At 37.9% G+C, this 16,466-nt stretch overlaps 1 protein-coding gene and 1 long non-coding RNA gene across 5 annotated transcripts in view; one reads left to right on the forward strand and one right to left on the reverse strand.

The window, feature by feature from the left end:
• LOC309345303 overlaps nt 1-12,234 on the forward strand; it is a 69,623-nt gene extending 57,389 nt beyond the window's left edge. For 3 of the 4 annotated variants that reach the window (XR_014158162.1, XR_014158163.1, XR_014158164.1), the window contains one exon: nt 3,161-3,384. This is a non-coding gene — a long non-coding RNA (uncharacterized lncRNA). Of the gene's footprint in view, nt 1-3,160; nt 3,385-10,244 lie in introns of those variants that run through there. The other variant, XR_014158161.1, reaches the window with a different exon arrangement.
• FAF1 (Fas associated factor 1) overlaps nt 1-16,466 on the reverse strand; it is a 171,325-nt gene that overhangs the window by 25,109 nt on the left and 129,750 nt on the right. The window contains exons 14-15 of the mRNA XM_081868243.1: nt 15,100-15,236; nt 13,338-13,426 (exon numbers count right to left, since the gene is read on the reverse strand). Coding sequence (XP_081724369.1) covers nt 13,338-13,426; nt 15,100-15,236 — 226 coding nt within the window. The remainder of the gene's footprint in view (nt 1-13,337; nt 13,427-15,099; nt 15,237-16,466) is intronic.

The following is a 16,466-nucleotide window of genomic DNA, read 5'->3' on the forward strand; positions in this document are numbered from 1 at the left end:
CAATGTAGGTTAGGCAAAGAGACAGTGACTGGTCTCCCAGATCTTAGTACAACACTCTAACCACTAGACCACATGGGCTCCTCTATTAGGTGGCAATAATGTTTGGATTAATATCCCAAGTGATTGCTTCTTCCACTGCAGAATGAGGAACTAGAAGAAAGCATCTAGCTTAACAATAAAAACAAAACAAATAAAAAGCCTAATAAACCAAGAAATCATAATCTAAGTCATTATTATTTTTAAGCTAGGTCACTATGCCATTCAGGTTAGTCACATTATATGGAGTCTGATCCTATGCATGTTTATGCAGAAGTGTGTTCTACTAAATTCAATGGATCTTACTCCCAAAGTAAGTATGCATTGGACAGTAGCCTATTAGAAAATCTGTATATTCAACTTGGGCTCATTTTGTAGGGATCTGAAAAACTATTCAAATTGCAACAGTCTCTTACCAATTTAAATCAACTCTAAAGCAACTGAAGACATTAGTAGTAGAAACAGAAACAGAACTCTGGGGTAACAAAACCAATTGATTTATTTCCATGATGTGGCTACTCTAAATTCCAAATATGGACAAAATGACAAATAAAGGAATGAGAGGCAAGTTCAGTTTCTAAGGCCAGAAAATAGGCTCTAGCTGATCTAAGCAAGTGTTATCATGCTGCTCGATTCCATCAGATTTGCTCATGGTAAAAATCTCACTGATTCACATATTTGGGGTTAGAAAAGGAACTTTCTTCTCAATCAAAGTGCTTTTGTTGTTGCCTTCCCTAGTACCAACTCTCTTGCTTCAATCACCTGGAGTACATCTGCTCTCTGCCAAGTTTGCACTGCACCACTTGAGTGAAAGGAGCTAGGGAGTGAATGGCCCTGTCTTTGAGCATGAGACATGAGCATGATGACACATTATCCAAATAGCTTAACAACTGATGACCAGTCTTTGTTGCTGCTTTGTATTTGTCATACACCCCAGCGTTTAAACAGGATTTATTTAGGCAGGAATAAAGGTACTAAATTATTTCACACTAAGGACTACTCCTGCCTTGATAAGACTCTAAATCACCACTTAAAATCAGTGGGTTATTAAAAAATATTTTTTGGCAAATATGTATTTGTGACATAAATAAAGCCAGCAATGCTTCACTTTTGTAACAATATAATTATACAGCTGATGACGATGATTTCACAGCTTTAAATAAATTGTATTTGAAATCCAGCTGAATAATTTGAAGATTTAGGCTGCCCTTCATTCTTATAGATAAAAGGGCTGTAGACAATAGGCATAAATAAAATTAAAAATTGCTATATCAATACAGTATCATACATAAAATAAGGCAACCATTTTCATAAAAGAATTAGAGACAATGAAACTCACTCAGAGCAGACTAAATGGTTTTCAAGACTAGCTTCCAAATTCCTTGGCAAACAATTATATTTTGACATGGCACACAGACTATTATTATAAAGTCAGCACAAGTTAGTGTCCTTTGGAGAAGTATTTCAAAGGTGGGAGACCACCACAGAGAAGGCTCTCCTCCAAGGTTCTTAAGGCACAGAGTATGTGGGTCCCAAGGCATATATTGCTTTAACAATAAGCACTAGCACCAAAAAGTGGGCTTCAGGTGAAAAGGCAGTCAACATAATCAATGTAATGTAATTCCATCTGGCTGCACCACCTAGCAGCTTCGTTCTGTACCCGTTGAAGCTTCTGAGTAGCTTTCAAGGATAGCACCATGCACAAGCTGAAGTGGCTAAGCGTCATCCCTCACCATTGTCTATATGGACTGAGGCTGAAGGGAGCTGGGGTCCCAACAACATCTGGAAGGCCACAGGTTAGCCACCACTGCATTAGAGTAAACCAAATCAAAAGTTACCAGAGCATGGTTCCTTGTGGCAAGGCTATTCCTGTTCTCAGCTGGCAAACCAGTATGACACTGTATTTTTCCAGACAGGCAGTTTCAGGCATTTCCCTTAGGTTTAGTTCTTCTTCTTCTTCTTGGCATTATTTAAACGGGATATGCAAGGGATGTCAGGAATGTAACAACACATTATGCATGACTGCCTCTCTGGGACAAAGGTGTGAAATGGCACAGCTAAACCTCCATTTCAAAGGGAACAGTTTCCTAAGCAGATGTACCTTCTAAATCAAGTTCATGATTAGACAATGGAAAATTGTTTATCTAAGTAGGAGATTTAACTATCTAAAATATTTGCATAGTTTTTTTAAAAAAATACTATGTTTTAATTAAGATTAATGTTGCATTGCAAAGTAAGCAATCCGCAGTACAGGACTTCATCAGTGTGAGATTACAGAGAATATTATGATACCCTTTCATACTTGCAAAAATAAATATTTGCATACCGCCAGCAACAGCCCTGCTCCCAAGGTTTCTTGGCCCCTTGGAGCATCAGCAAAGGACATGTCTCTCTTGCAGTGCTTCCCCCTGCAATTATGTTGTGCCTTTGCAATGCCAGAGTAGACCCACCTTTACTGAGAAAACTATGCATCTGCTCTCCTCCCCTTCTTCCTCATCTGTGAGAGTTCCTCTTACAACCTGCAGAGTTATATCTTCGTTTTATTTATTTATGGGACTTAAAACCCAGCTTTTGACAGCTTCAATGAAGCATCATATGAACACTGCACAGCAGCAGCCTCTCTTCACAACAAGGTGTATGAGCAAATTTCTTTACTCTTGCTACCTACTTCATCAGATGTGCAACAGCACTGAGTGAGTGCTTACCAACATGAGCACAAACCAACCTTTGTAACAGAGAAAAAGTTCTTACTGCCATTTAAAAGCCAGCTGATTATGCCATGTTTTGGATTTCATCTACTCCTTCAGGAGCAGGGCCTTTTCTACTACAGCATGGTGCTTTGGAACTCACTTCCAAAAGAAGTTCATACAACCTCTTCCCTGCTAGCCTTTAGAAAGATAAGCATTTTTTAAAAAATTATTTGGACCTTACTTCCTATTGTTTTATTGCTTGCCCTTGTTGGTTCAGTGCTTTATTTTAATTTTGTAAACTTGTCTAATGTACCTATGAAAGTAGAGCATCAATAAAAAACATTTTCTCATTTTGGAAAAGCATTTAAAACTTAACATATAAAGTGGCAAGCTGCCTTATACAAGACCATTCTAACTCATTACTGTCTATTCAGGCAGGAAGCAGTTCCACAAAGTCATTTTAACCAGAAATGTCAAGGACTAAACTTGGGACTCTACACATACAGGAAATGTCATTGAGTGATGGTCCTACTCAAAGATGATCAAGGGTCTGGAAATCAAGCCTTAGGAGGAAGGGCTGAAGGAGCTTGGTATGTTTAGCCTGGAAAAGAGGAGACTGAGATAGCCATCTTCAAATATATCAAGGGCTGTCACATTGAAGATGTTTTCTCTTCCATAATCAAAACAAAACAAATTCCTTCCAGTAGCACCTTAAAGACCAACTAAGTCAGTTCTTGGTATGAGCTTTCGTGTGCATGCACACTTCTTCAGATACACCATGCACATGCATGCACACGAAAGCTCATACCAAGAACTGACTTAGTTGGTCTTTAAGGTGCTACTGGAAGGAATTTGTTTTGTTTTGACTATGGCAGACCAACACGGCTACCTATCTGTAACTTCTCTTCCATAAAAGCTTGTTTTCTCTTGCCCCAGAGAGTAGGACTCAATCCAGCAGATTCAAGTTACAAGAAAGGAGATTCCAACTAAACATCAAGAAGAACTTTCTGAGGGGATGAGCTATTTGACAATGGAAAAAAAACTGCCTAGAGTGGCAGTTCTTGGTGGTGGACTCTCCTTCCTTGCAGGTTTTTAAGCATAAGTTGGATGGTCATCTGTTATGAATGCTTTAGTTGAGATTCCTGCATTGCAGGGTTTGGACTTGATGACCCTTGGGGTCCCTTCGAACTCTACAATTCTATGATTCTACTCTTTAAATTGAGGCTATTCTTATTAATAGCCTGTATTCATAAATTAAGTGTTTGTGTAAATATAAGCTATCCTCCTCAGTTTTAATACCAGTCATATTTCTTTTTCGATACTGATAGCAAAGCAAAAACATCTACAGTCAAATTTCAGAATGCAGATAAAAATTAAAAGTTGCCTTTAAAATGTAAGTTTCATTAAATGTTCTACTCCAAGTAATTACATGGAGCTTTTTCAAGACATGCTTGCTAAGGGCTTTACAGGTCACTGGAAAGCAAATGACATTTCACTCCCTTGACAGCCAACCAGCAATATTGCTCACTTACGGTTGTTGAGAAAATGTGAATGCCAGAAGTTGAATCTTGCCCAGATTCAAAAAGCATAATGGGCAAACAAGCTCATAAGAGTTGCCATCCTCTATAACTTAGATAATTATTATTCATTAAGTACAGGTGAACATAATTGTACCTCAATGCCTGGCTAGTTGGGAGAAACAAAATTTGTCTGGAACAGTAACTAGATGATAGAAGGAAGCCAATTTACCTCACCCTTCCTACTATATAACAGTGACACACAGCAGCTTACACAGTCAGTGTGTGGGGTGGAGAATGACAAACCTAACAAACAATTTTAATGAAATCTATGAGTAAAACTCCAAGATACTATAATATAACTCAAGCAATGTGTTAGTTCTACTGGGCTTTACTCAAGACAGCAGTCCATATCCCAGACATTATTACAAGTAAAAACGTGAACCGTTTATCAGCAGGAGGTGGTGGTAGGCAAAAAGCTCTTAAATTGCTTTCTAGTGCTCCTTGTAAGCTTTAGCTTTTTAAGTAAACTGCTTTGAGAACACTTGTGTGGAAAAGTGGCACATAATGTTGGGTTGGGTTGGTTAGCATCCTAATAAGACATCCATGAATCATACAGCTCCTTCAGTCCATGGACAGGACCATGATCTAATGGAGTACCAGCAGAAGGTAGGATGAAGTTTTCCTTTCCTCTGCATCTTCTCTCAAATTGCTCCCGTGAGCCTCCCAACCTTCTGCAACAGATTTTCAGCAGACATAACTGACTAGTTGGGAAAGAGGAAACAGTGGAAGTTACCTTCCCACCTTGGGGTGGTGGGAGCATCCTGTAAGCATACTCTCCCCAGGGTTACGTCCAGCAACAGAAGCCTGGTACAAGATTGTAGTGCAATTCTATTCAAGTCTAGTCTAAAGTAAGTCTCATTGTTTTCTGTGGGACTTACTCTGGGGTAAATATGTTTCAAATTGAGGCCTCAGTCAGTATGTTAATTAATTAATTAATATATTGACTAATTAATTAATATATTGCTAATAACGTAGTCGTAGGGCATCTGCTAGACCTGCATGCATGCAAAAATTGTAACATATACCATGCATCCTTTCCAAACCTTATGTTTTGCTCAGCCTCATAGTTTAGCTAGCAATAACCATGTATTCTTTACAGCTCACCCCCAATATCTGGAATGAGGACGACAATGATTCTGCACCAGATAATGTGCATCTCACAGACATCTGAGCACCGATTTCTGACCTTTCAAACACTTTCACTCATTCTGTGACTCTTTTTGCAATGAATTTTAAGGACAAGGAGCAAGAGGTTGAGAGGAGAGGCTTATGGATGGGAGAAGAAGGATACCCATAAAGAGAAAATGACATCAATAGGTCCCCTTATTTAAAAGGCCTGAGGATCACAGTTCTGTATCAACATACCTATTAAGATACACCTTTGGAATATATAGATCTATCTAGTGCATAAGCCTCAAATGTGACCCAAAGCAAGCTGTCTTTGAAACACAACAGTAATGAATCCATAAAGCAAAATGAAAAACAGAGCTTTTAATCTGTGAGAACAGCTTATGCCATGATTATTCTGCATTCCACTGCTTAGCCATTGGATATACCATTATGAATATTGAAATTTCTCATTGCTTAGCTGTTATTCAGAAATGCTGTATGGGTAGGACCCCCCCTGCCCCCACCTCAAGATGTTGGACAATTGCTCTTGTGTCAGTATGACAATATAGCAACATTTAATTGGCAGCTTTGATGGAATCAGTATGAAATCTTTTTAGAAATAAATTAAAGTGACAGCAAGATTACTCCATGGAAAGAAACAGTCTGCCGCTAAGCTGCAGTTAACTTCCCCCTTTTTAATTTCATAAACCTTCATATTTTTTTTTTATTTTTTTTTATCAGTCCGTGTTGAGGCCAGGCTGAAATTCCCCCCTCTCAAATCACTATCACTGTGCACCATCTCTCCACTCCCACCAAGTTCCCTGCACAGATAAGCATCATCCCCATGAAGCATTCTGACCCAGTGGGAATGCCTAGGATGGCTGCTGCTTGAAGCAGTGTCAAATATTTCCCCCCATTAAAAAAAACAAAAAAAACAGCAACCATTGACAACTTCATCTTAGGACGCACTCTTGATTGAAAATCTGCTTTAACTTATTTTAATACAGTAACTGTAAATTGTTATGACCCAACCTGGGAGCTCATGGTGAAGAGTCGGTAAGAATTCTAATAAAATCTTAATTATATAATCAGCATCATCTTCAAACATAAGGCTACTCCCACCTGAAAGTTCTGAAGTTTTACTCTCCCAAAAGTCATTCAATCTTTGGGTGGGGCATTTTCTTCTCATCTTCACTAAAATGCTGAAAAAAGTCAGACTTGAGTAAAGTTCCATCAAGTACTTGTTTATTATCCAGCAAGGATAGTCACAACTATGTTCTATTGAACTGAATGGTCAGATTTAAATTGCTTCTCAACTTGGGAAATATCTTTCTTGTGAAAAGGAAACAAAATCTAAGTTTTAGAAACTCAAATTCTACACTATGTTTCTAGCTTGTCTTTCTGCATCCTCAAGGAGGAGTTTGAGTCTCAATTAATATCTGACCCAATTAAATGCTGAGTTATCTCAGATAACTCAGATAACTCAGATAACACACAGCCCATTATACCCTGAAATTCAACAATCTATGTGTTCACATAAGGCACTAGAAACCAAAGAACCCACCCTACATATTCTCTGTTTGCAAAGGATGAGAATCTATTTCAAACATTTTATTGAGCCACACCTGAAGTTAAAACTATTACTGCCTGCAGCTAATCATGGGAGTGTGAAAGAAAAAACACCCAGCTTGTCTAAACAAAACAACATAATAGAAAACATTAACCTGATCCTCCAAAGATGACAAACTTGTACATTTTATAGCTCAACACAGGAAAATCTATGGATATATATATACAGAGTGTGTGGGTTGTTGTTTTTTAAATGATATAAAAGCTGCCCAAATAAAGCCTAACTTTTACTGCTGTTCTCACATAAAATTATTTAATACATAATTTCTGCTGAAAAACAAAAGATTATCTGCTATCAGCACTATTTTTCTAGAAAAAGAGGTGCTGGGACTCACCATGAAACCTCCCTCATTCTCTTATAATGGCAATGGTGCCAACCTGAGAGGTGCCGGAACTGAGTTCCGGCGAGTTCCAGCTAAAAAAAAAAAGCCCTGCTTGCTATTACATTTTGGAAATACTTCTTAAAAACCCATCACAATTTGCTTTGTCCCCAAATGGCTGACTTGCTTCAATAAGCTAATTTGAGGTACTTTTTGTGGGGTTTGCCTTTTGTTTTGTTTTGTTTTGTTACTGGTCTTGATTCTATGCCTTAACATCAGGGTGGCATGCAAAAATCTGTGAAACAACACTTTTTGTGACTTGGACATAAAGTGACACTATAAACTTTCAACTTCTTAATTTTTGTATCCCAGGCCACTGTTAAATGCTCGCTCTCTGTTCCTGTGCCTTTAACAATAAAGCTACTCAATTTAAGTTCACAGGAAAGGAAGATGGGCTGATGGCTGATCACACAATCTGAAAGCTTAGCTGACAGTCCACCTATTTCCAGATAAATAAACATTAAAACATTAAAACGTTTTTCCTCTCCATGAACCTGAATAGTTCTCCATGTCTTTATCAGTGTTACTCTTATTTCTACAGGTGGTTTTTTTAAGTAAAAGAAACACACACTGTGTTTTTCAGGAAGAAGATTGAAAAACCAGCTGATGGGAAGTCAAAGTGAATAGACATTTTCAAGTGGGATTTGCAAATAAAGGAAGTTTTTTCAAGCAATTGTAGAACAATATATATCTACCATGAATCTTATCCTAAAGCAACGAGGGTTAAATGTTGCATAACAAGAAAAATAAACATTATGTTAGGCCTACTGTTACTTAACTTAAAAATGTGGACAAGTCAGACCAGCTGTGTAACAGTCAATGCTTTTACAGTAATAAATTTTGACAGCAGAAATAAAAAGAATGCATTATCGAGGTATCATCAAATGGGTTCTGTCAGTACATAGGAACTCCACCCTGTATAAGCTTGTCAAAAAGTGTTACTGTAATCCATTGAGAAGTCTCCTCCTCAGGCAAGAGAGGAAAAAATGCATAAGGAGGAGGCTCAAAACAGGTGTGTTGAATTGTAATACCATTATTTAATCACAAATCTCTTCTCATTAGTTTCATATGTGACAAATTCAGGCTCTATTCTTGCCTATCATGCAATGCTAGAATCATCACTCAACAGTCAAGTTAAAAGCCAAATGTAAACAATGAAACTGTGGACATGTCTTTTTAACACTGTACACTCCTCAAACACAAAAGGCTTAATAAATTACTGCCATTTCTCTTGGAGCTCCCAGCTAGGTCTCCAGTAACAATATGAGACTGAAGGAAATTATATTTCTCAATTAAAAGTGGACTTCCTCTGGATAGAAACAGCCACTTTCTCTGGCTCACTTTTTTCCAAAGCTGCTACTGCTCAGGATAACATTGCCAATTCATTATGGTAATATACTACAATTTAGTCCACAGGCATTTAGGGTGTAATCCTAAAGCCAGTAGGAGACCTCTGGATTCAGAGTCCCATTCCATCAGAGAAGGAAAGCCCACTGGTATGATGGCACTCATGCTGCTAGAAGATCCCTGGTACACCCACAGAAAGGTCTGTCAGTGCAGATGTCCCACTGGTTGTGTTTTGCTGGTGGAGGTAGTGAAACGAGGGCAGCTAAGGATCTGCAAGACCTCAAGATCTCTTGAATTCCCAACGTGCCCATAAGAAGCCCTCAACTACACCGTTCCGAGAGCCGGCATGGCTAATTGCTTCTCACTGAACACAATGACAAGGGAGTAAATGAAGGAAAGCAGCCCACCAAAAAAGGTAGAATCCCCACCCCTACTTCCCACTCAGGCTGGAGTGAGCTGACAGGGCATTGGAAATGGTGCTAGCTCTGTTACCCTAACTCAGAAATTATGGGAAGCCACTCTTGTGGGATTGAAAAATACCCACCACTCCCTAAAGTACTTAAGTTACCTGAATTTTAGGCCTCTATCTACATGTTTGCTAAAACTGTGCAATGTCTCTATTTTGTCTTACTTTTCTTCTTCTTCAGTTAGCCTCAGTGATACTAGAAGAGTTCTATCCTCTGAGTTCTATCCTCTATCTACAATTAACTGAAAAACCCAGCTCCACATTATGACACCTAGCAAAGGATACTGTGTTAAATGCTATGCAAAAGTGTGTCACATTGTTATACATGATTTGAAGACTTCTAAGCATATAAATATATGAAAAGGGTAACATTCCAAATTTTCATACTGATTCATTGTCGATTCCCCCCACCCTAGCTGGAATATATATTCTTTGAACTTACAGAACCATTCTTTTGTGCCTCCATGTACAAAAAATATATACATGTTGACTTAGAAAAAAATAACAGCCAAAAACCTTGGAAGAACTTTCTGTTTATCTTTTTGTGGTTTATGATGGCTTACAGTTGTTACTAGGAAAACAGTAACAGAAACCGGAATCTGTATCCTGCTTCCTATTGTCACATTTTGAAAGAATGTTCATGTAAATGCATTAAGATCTTCACTAGAAAAAGGAGTTGCTGTTTAAACAGAAGTTGTCAGGAACAAGGCTTATAAAAAAGAGTTACATGTTAGCTAGCAAACCACGAAAAAACAATATTTTTTTTCACATGCCAACGCCTCTTGCTAAGTACATAATATATGGATTACTTCACTACTTGTTTAGCACATTATTTTATCTAGTGAATTGCATTTCTCTTAAAGACACTGAGGAATAAAGCTGGTTTTATTCCTCAAATGTTCTTACAGGTTTGAAATGAATTGCAGACACTATGTTTATGTTAAGTTGTTAACTATTTTGCCTTTCCAAAGAAAACCCTTCCACTTCTGTTTTTTTGTACTTCCAGGATATGTGAAAAGGGAGAAAGGTGTATGCATGCTCTCCCCTGGAAAAAAAAACCACAAAAGAGATGCAGAAACACAATACTGGAAGCATGAATTACTGGCACAATTATTTTTTGCTACTTCTCTGAAAGTGAGAAGCCATCTTATGCTTCCTGGTGTTTGAAACCAACATGTGAGTCAATAATCCAACACAGCCTATATCGGCCATGTTTGGTGGTTGACCAAAGACTCAATAAACTGCCTGTTTATATTGCCTGCCTGGGACTGTAAGACCATTGTGCCGGTGCTGCTGCTGACAAGCAGCTGGAAACCACAGCTGAAGACTGCATTTGGCTTGACATGTGCACAACGCTATCTTGGTGGCTGAAAGGAAAGGGAACAAGGCTATAACGATATCTCAGCCAATCCAATTTGAGCTTCCCAATCAGCAGCACACGGCACACTGTAGTCTCCCCGCCCCTGCCCCAATCAGTAAATAACTAGCATTCCTATTGTACAGACAGTGGCAGTGCTAGTGCTACTCTACCTGTTCTCACTAACTGCAGGTCAGGGAAGGAGACTGATTACTCTCAGAAATACTCCAGAGAGAGGCTATAGCACCAGAGTCCCACTGCCTACAACATGGGTTTGCGAGCACCATGCTTAACATAGAAAATAGACCTAATTGAGAGAAAATCAGAGCCTGTTAGAAAATAAAACCAGTTTTTGAAATGGTACCCCTAGGCATCCCTAACAACCAGAAGGTAACAAAGAATGGGGCAATGGAGTAGGCCATACATATCTTCACAAGCCATCCATTAGGCAGGTACAATTAGTTCCCAGCAACTTAAAAACATGGCAACTATGATTTTAAAATCTGCACAACAATATAGGGTGGAATCTAGATGTTGCCCTTGTGATCACAGAAAAGCTTTTGATTCACAGGGCACCTCTACTAAGTGATGATGAGAGAGACAATTATTGCAAATTCTGCCTTCCTCCGAAAACTCCCTGGGCTACCTTTCACTTTGGGCTGGAAGGTCTCTAAACTTTGAAGCCAATTTACAGGGGGCACTGCAGGGCTGCAGCTCCTCCTCCTTTCTTCCATTAATGGAGGCATCTTTTTGCTCAGAAGCCCTTCTGGGAGTGCAAGGGTACCTCGGCCCTCTTTTGCATACTAAACAGCCCAATCATTTGAGACCTGAATCGTTTCCATGAAAGTTTTTTTTAAAAAAGAATATATCATCTCATGGTTACCTTCTGCTATAATGCAATGAAAATTCAACAATATTATGCAATAAATTTCATAAATTTATGCAATCCTCATAACTAAAAATTCTATCAAGAATAGAAAGGAATTAGAGTAGAGAGAGGAAATGGATATGGTAGATAGAAATGCAGATGACATACATTCATATTATTACATAAAATAATCAGTAAATCTTGTACTAATGAGAAACAAGACTTAAATGGCTGAAAAATGTATTTAGTGCATTATTGTCAATCAATGTCTCTACAACCAGGATAACAATAATCTTGAATGGCAACACACCTATTATTACAAATTCCTAACTAAGTACTTCATTACTCGCAAATGTCACTCCCAATTTACAGAGTAACAGATAAATGTCTCATTACTGTATACCTGTCTTGTGTCTACTTTTTTTTTTTTTTTTGTAAAACTGAAACACTGTGACAGTTCTGGAAAACTTTATACTTGCTCATTTAGTTTGAATGAAAGAGACCTGTACGGTAATGTATATTTTTATTATTATATACTGAAAGTTACCTTTGCTAGAGTACTAAGTATGATTGTTTTCCTATTTTTTTAATCATGGGGGTAAGGAATGAAAGAAGTGGTAAGTTTTTAGTAGAGTGAAGCCAAATTCCTAGTAAGAAAGAAATGATGAGAATAATCTCCCCATATAATAAGCTGCTTTGAACATGTGAAAGGTTGATTAAAAACATGAGATGGACTTCTGCTACATCCAAAATATTTTGTTCTATAACATTTCCATTTTCCATTATTTCATTTTTCATTATTTCCATTATTTCCATTACATTACTGTGATGTTGTATGTTTCAGGCTACCAACTTTATTATTTACAATTTCCATCATATTTTTTAGCTAACCAGTGACACACTTTCTTTTTAAATCAACATTACGAAAACCAGTATGAACAGTAAATAACAGTTTTTAAATTTGCCGTTCAATACTTGTGGCTTTCCAGGTGCAATAATTTCGCCCCCACATTCAGATGATTTCCTCAAGAGATAATTTCCCCCAGTACTCAAAGACAATATTTAGCCATTAAATTGCTTTTGCAAATGCTATGAAATTTCTAGGAGTCACAGGTGCCTATTGGACTATGATACTAGGATCCTTCCCTCTCTCCAATCCATTACATTTTTATTTTGTGTTATATCAGCACCTCTTACCAGTTTATTGTTGTAGCATTTCAGTATCAAATGTTCATCTTTCCCTGTTCATCTTTCCCATTTAAAATAAAGCAAACACCTGTCAAAGCTCCCTTCCCTCTGTAACATGTCGTGCCATATAATGAACCTTAGCTTTTATTTTATTTATTTAAAAGTTATATATTCATTTTTAGCACTGAGGCTCACTTCTGCTCTGACTTCTTTTAGAACGCTACAGGTGATGGCTGCCCGACCCTGTCCATTACATGCAGGGGTGGAGAACCTTTGGCCCTTCAAATGTTGTTGAACTGCAACTTCCATCAGCTCTATCAAGCATGGATGATGGGGGCTTTAGTGCAGCAACATCTGGAGGGCCAAAGCTTTCCCACACCTGTGTTAGTGCATCCTGGTATTAGCGTGCCTTGATGAAAAAGACAGTAGCCGTGTCCAGTTGTACAAGATTAGGTGGAACTTCTCTTACTTGTGCAGTAAGAACCTGCAAAAACTTCCTCTTTGCCCAACTATTAAAGCCACAGGAACCTTGTTTTCCTTAGCATCCGGTCGTACAATGTGCAATTGGTGCTGAATTGGGGGCTGAACAGATCTAGTGCTATGAATAGAATCCAATATTTTTTAATTGTCTGGAAAGGCCTTTACTTGAAATTCACCAGATGTCTGGAGTGATGTCCAGCTCTCACCTCATCTTTTATGTCTTCCTGCTGCTGAGCACCGAAGATCTCCATTGCAGCCATCAGCCTCATCATTAGCTCATCCACTGTTGTGTTACCTAGCAACAAAGAAAGATAGCTGAACTTCATATTATTAAAGTTATTAAAAAACCAGAAAGTCATTCTAGAATTAATCCAAAAGGAATACCTAGCAGGGGTTTTTATAAGTCATAATAAGAATATGAGATGAGATTCTTAGAATATTTTCTGTTTATCGGTGGGCTGCCCCCCACAAGTTTCTAATTTTTCCAATAAAATGTATGCACAAGCATAGACGAAAGTATTTATTCTGAACTGATTGATGATGCTTTCTGTTATATTTTCCTATAGGTGAAAATAGGATCACTAAACAGGAAGAGAGAGGGGTTTTTTTTAATTTCTTTCAGGTAGCTGAAAGAAGCATCTTAAAAAAAATATTGTCAAACTGATATGTAAAATTTGGGCTAGCTTCAAAGAAGAATCTGAGGGCATTAGCTCAAAACACTTTCCACAGAGTAGTTACAATTGTATCCAAATTCTTCTAGGCTTTTATATTGCATCTCAAATAGCAGTATATACGGTATATCCTGTTGTCCCTTGAAATCCTACCCTTCCTTTCGCATTAGTCCAAATATTGTTAAAATCCATTCTATGGACCTGTCAGGTTTTCATTCCTGGGTGGCAATAGCAATTCTCTATTCTCCAATGCAAGGTGGGCTGACATGCGAGAAGATGGTAGCTTCACTTCTTTCCATTATTTTCCAAGTGAGATTTTGCTTGCTCTCCACAGCAATACTGGCTGCATTTGGCATTGTGAAATTTTGAATTTCAAATGTCGACCTTTCAGAAATCAGGATGTCTTTGACAACATACACACTAAATTTAAACTTGGAAAAGCAATGCCAAGAGTAGAGAAAGGAACTTTTTATGATAAAACATCAAACTGCCACAGCTTTGGTTAGATTTGGACCCTTGTTTTGCTTTCAAGGCAGACTCCTTCAGTTATGGAAATCTCAGCTTGAAATCAACAATATTTCAATGTTTTAAGAGTTCCAAATTAAGAATGTTGCAAGATACCTGAATTCAATGACTCAAAACATAAAGGACTCTGGCCCGGTTATAACATCTCTTCATCCCATTTAATTTTCACAATAATGCTATAGGGCAGGCTAAAATGGGACATGATAGCTTGCCCAAAGTCTTTAAGACTGAGACCCTATATGTAGACTTACCTGGACAGAAATCCCATTGAAGACAAGGGAGCTTATATCTGAGTGGATATGCACAAGAATGCTCTAATCCTAAGAACACTTACTGGAGAGTACTTTTGTAGTAAAATCCTATGCATGTTTACTCAAATCAGCCTCAATGCTGGAAATCTGAAAGGGGATCTATTCTAACAATGAACCTGAATTCCTGTTTCTAAAGCTCTAGCTACAGAAAACTTATCATTCACAGTCTGTCAGTTGTTTTCATTTTTTTGTATACTTGCTGGTAAGCATGAAAAATAAAAGCCATTTGTCACTATTTACACTATACTCCTCTTCATTATTAGAGATGCAAAGAGTAAGAAAATCAGTTTTGGCCGTAGTAAATGCAAATGAGTATAGTATAAATGCACTGCACTTTACATTTCCCTAAAAGGTACTTTCTGAACTAAAGAAGATAAACTATATTCTAGAGAGGACCGCCAGCAAATTAACTTGGAAGTTTCAAGAAGGAACATATGCCCAATAGAACAAAAAAATGGTACCTTGTATTACATTCAGCACCTCATTCGATGATCGTTTCCCCATAATAATCAGGAAAAGTGGAAACTGATCTGTTTTCTGAGTTCGAATAGTTTGAGCTACAACGCTACCAAAGTGTCTCGTGCACATCGTTAGAAACCTGGAAAACAGAAACATTTAAAGGGGGATGGAAATTTTGTAAAGCAATGTCCACTTTATTAAGGAAAAGAAAGGTTATTAGATTTGGACTAAATTAGCGAGTTTCAAAAGTCCTGCGTGTTCACTTTGTAACCATATCATTGTCAATATTCCCATTTATCCTGTCAATATTCCCATTTATCAATATTTATCAAAGCCAACATTCCCATTTATCATATTCAGAGCTATCAAATTCCATCCTGCAGCAAGTTGGTTCTCATACTGAAGAAAATGAACACCACATTTTAAAATAATGAATGCACCAATACAAACTATTTTTTCCCCGAACAGAAGAGAATGGAATTAGTCACAATCCAAAGAAAGACTAAGGCCAGCCCAAGACATTTCGAGGTTTAAATAGCATGTTCTACTCTGCAATGTGATGTAGAACCAGATGCTCTGTAGTACAACAAACTCAAAGGTTGTAGTATATTTTAACAGGCCTCCTGATGATGAAATCTATAGTTTATTTTTCTGTTATCACAAATATATAAAACAATTGGGGCCTCTCAAATATGCAAAGAGGAATGAGAAATTTGGTTATCCTGTTACAGTAATCCCAAGGCCAGATAAAGCAAACTTTTTAGCAGGGGCAGTGTGCCTTGGCATTCACAACTAAAGTGGTTAACAGGTTAATAAATATGGGGTCTATCTGCTCCAAAGGCATTGCTAAAATAAAGAACAAATAAGAGAAAAACGAGGGAGGTGAGAGAGTGCTAAATGATATGAATAAATTCTACTCCAATAATATATCTCCATATGCTTTAACATCTGGGGAAGCAAGTCTACAATACATTCTCCTTTCATTCACTGCCAAGGCAAGCATGGACTTCTGTCACACATTCATGTCTGGTAGAATTCTCAACTTTCAGACCATTAACACTAATCATATGGCTGTTAACAGCACTTAGAACATTTAGAGCAAGCACTTAGAATGCATACACATCACACCATTTTACTATTACCTACAATATTTGTCTTGAAAGGCTTCTGGAAGTGCTGCAATGGAAGGAGGAAGAAAAGTGATGATGTGTGGGGTCTAGGGAGGTTTCCCTTCCATTTTTGGGTCCCGCGCTCTGGTGTGAGACAACTGCCTTATGCCACAGGGTGGGACAAAAAAAACTGTCTTTTGGTAGCCTGGAAGCCAAAGCGGGACATCTGGGATTGGGATCAGAAGCCTTTCATGGAGTTT

Source organism: Podarcis erhardii (assembly GCF_964252035.2).
Source record: "Podarcis erhardii genome assembly, chromosome: 6".
In the NCBI taxonomy this organism is placed as follows: Eukaryota; Metazoa; Chordata; class Lepidosauria; order Squamata; family Lacertidae; genus Podarcis; species Podarcis erhardii.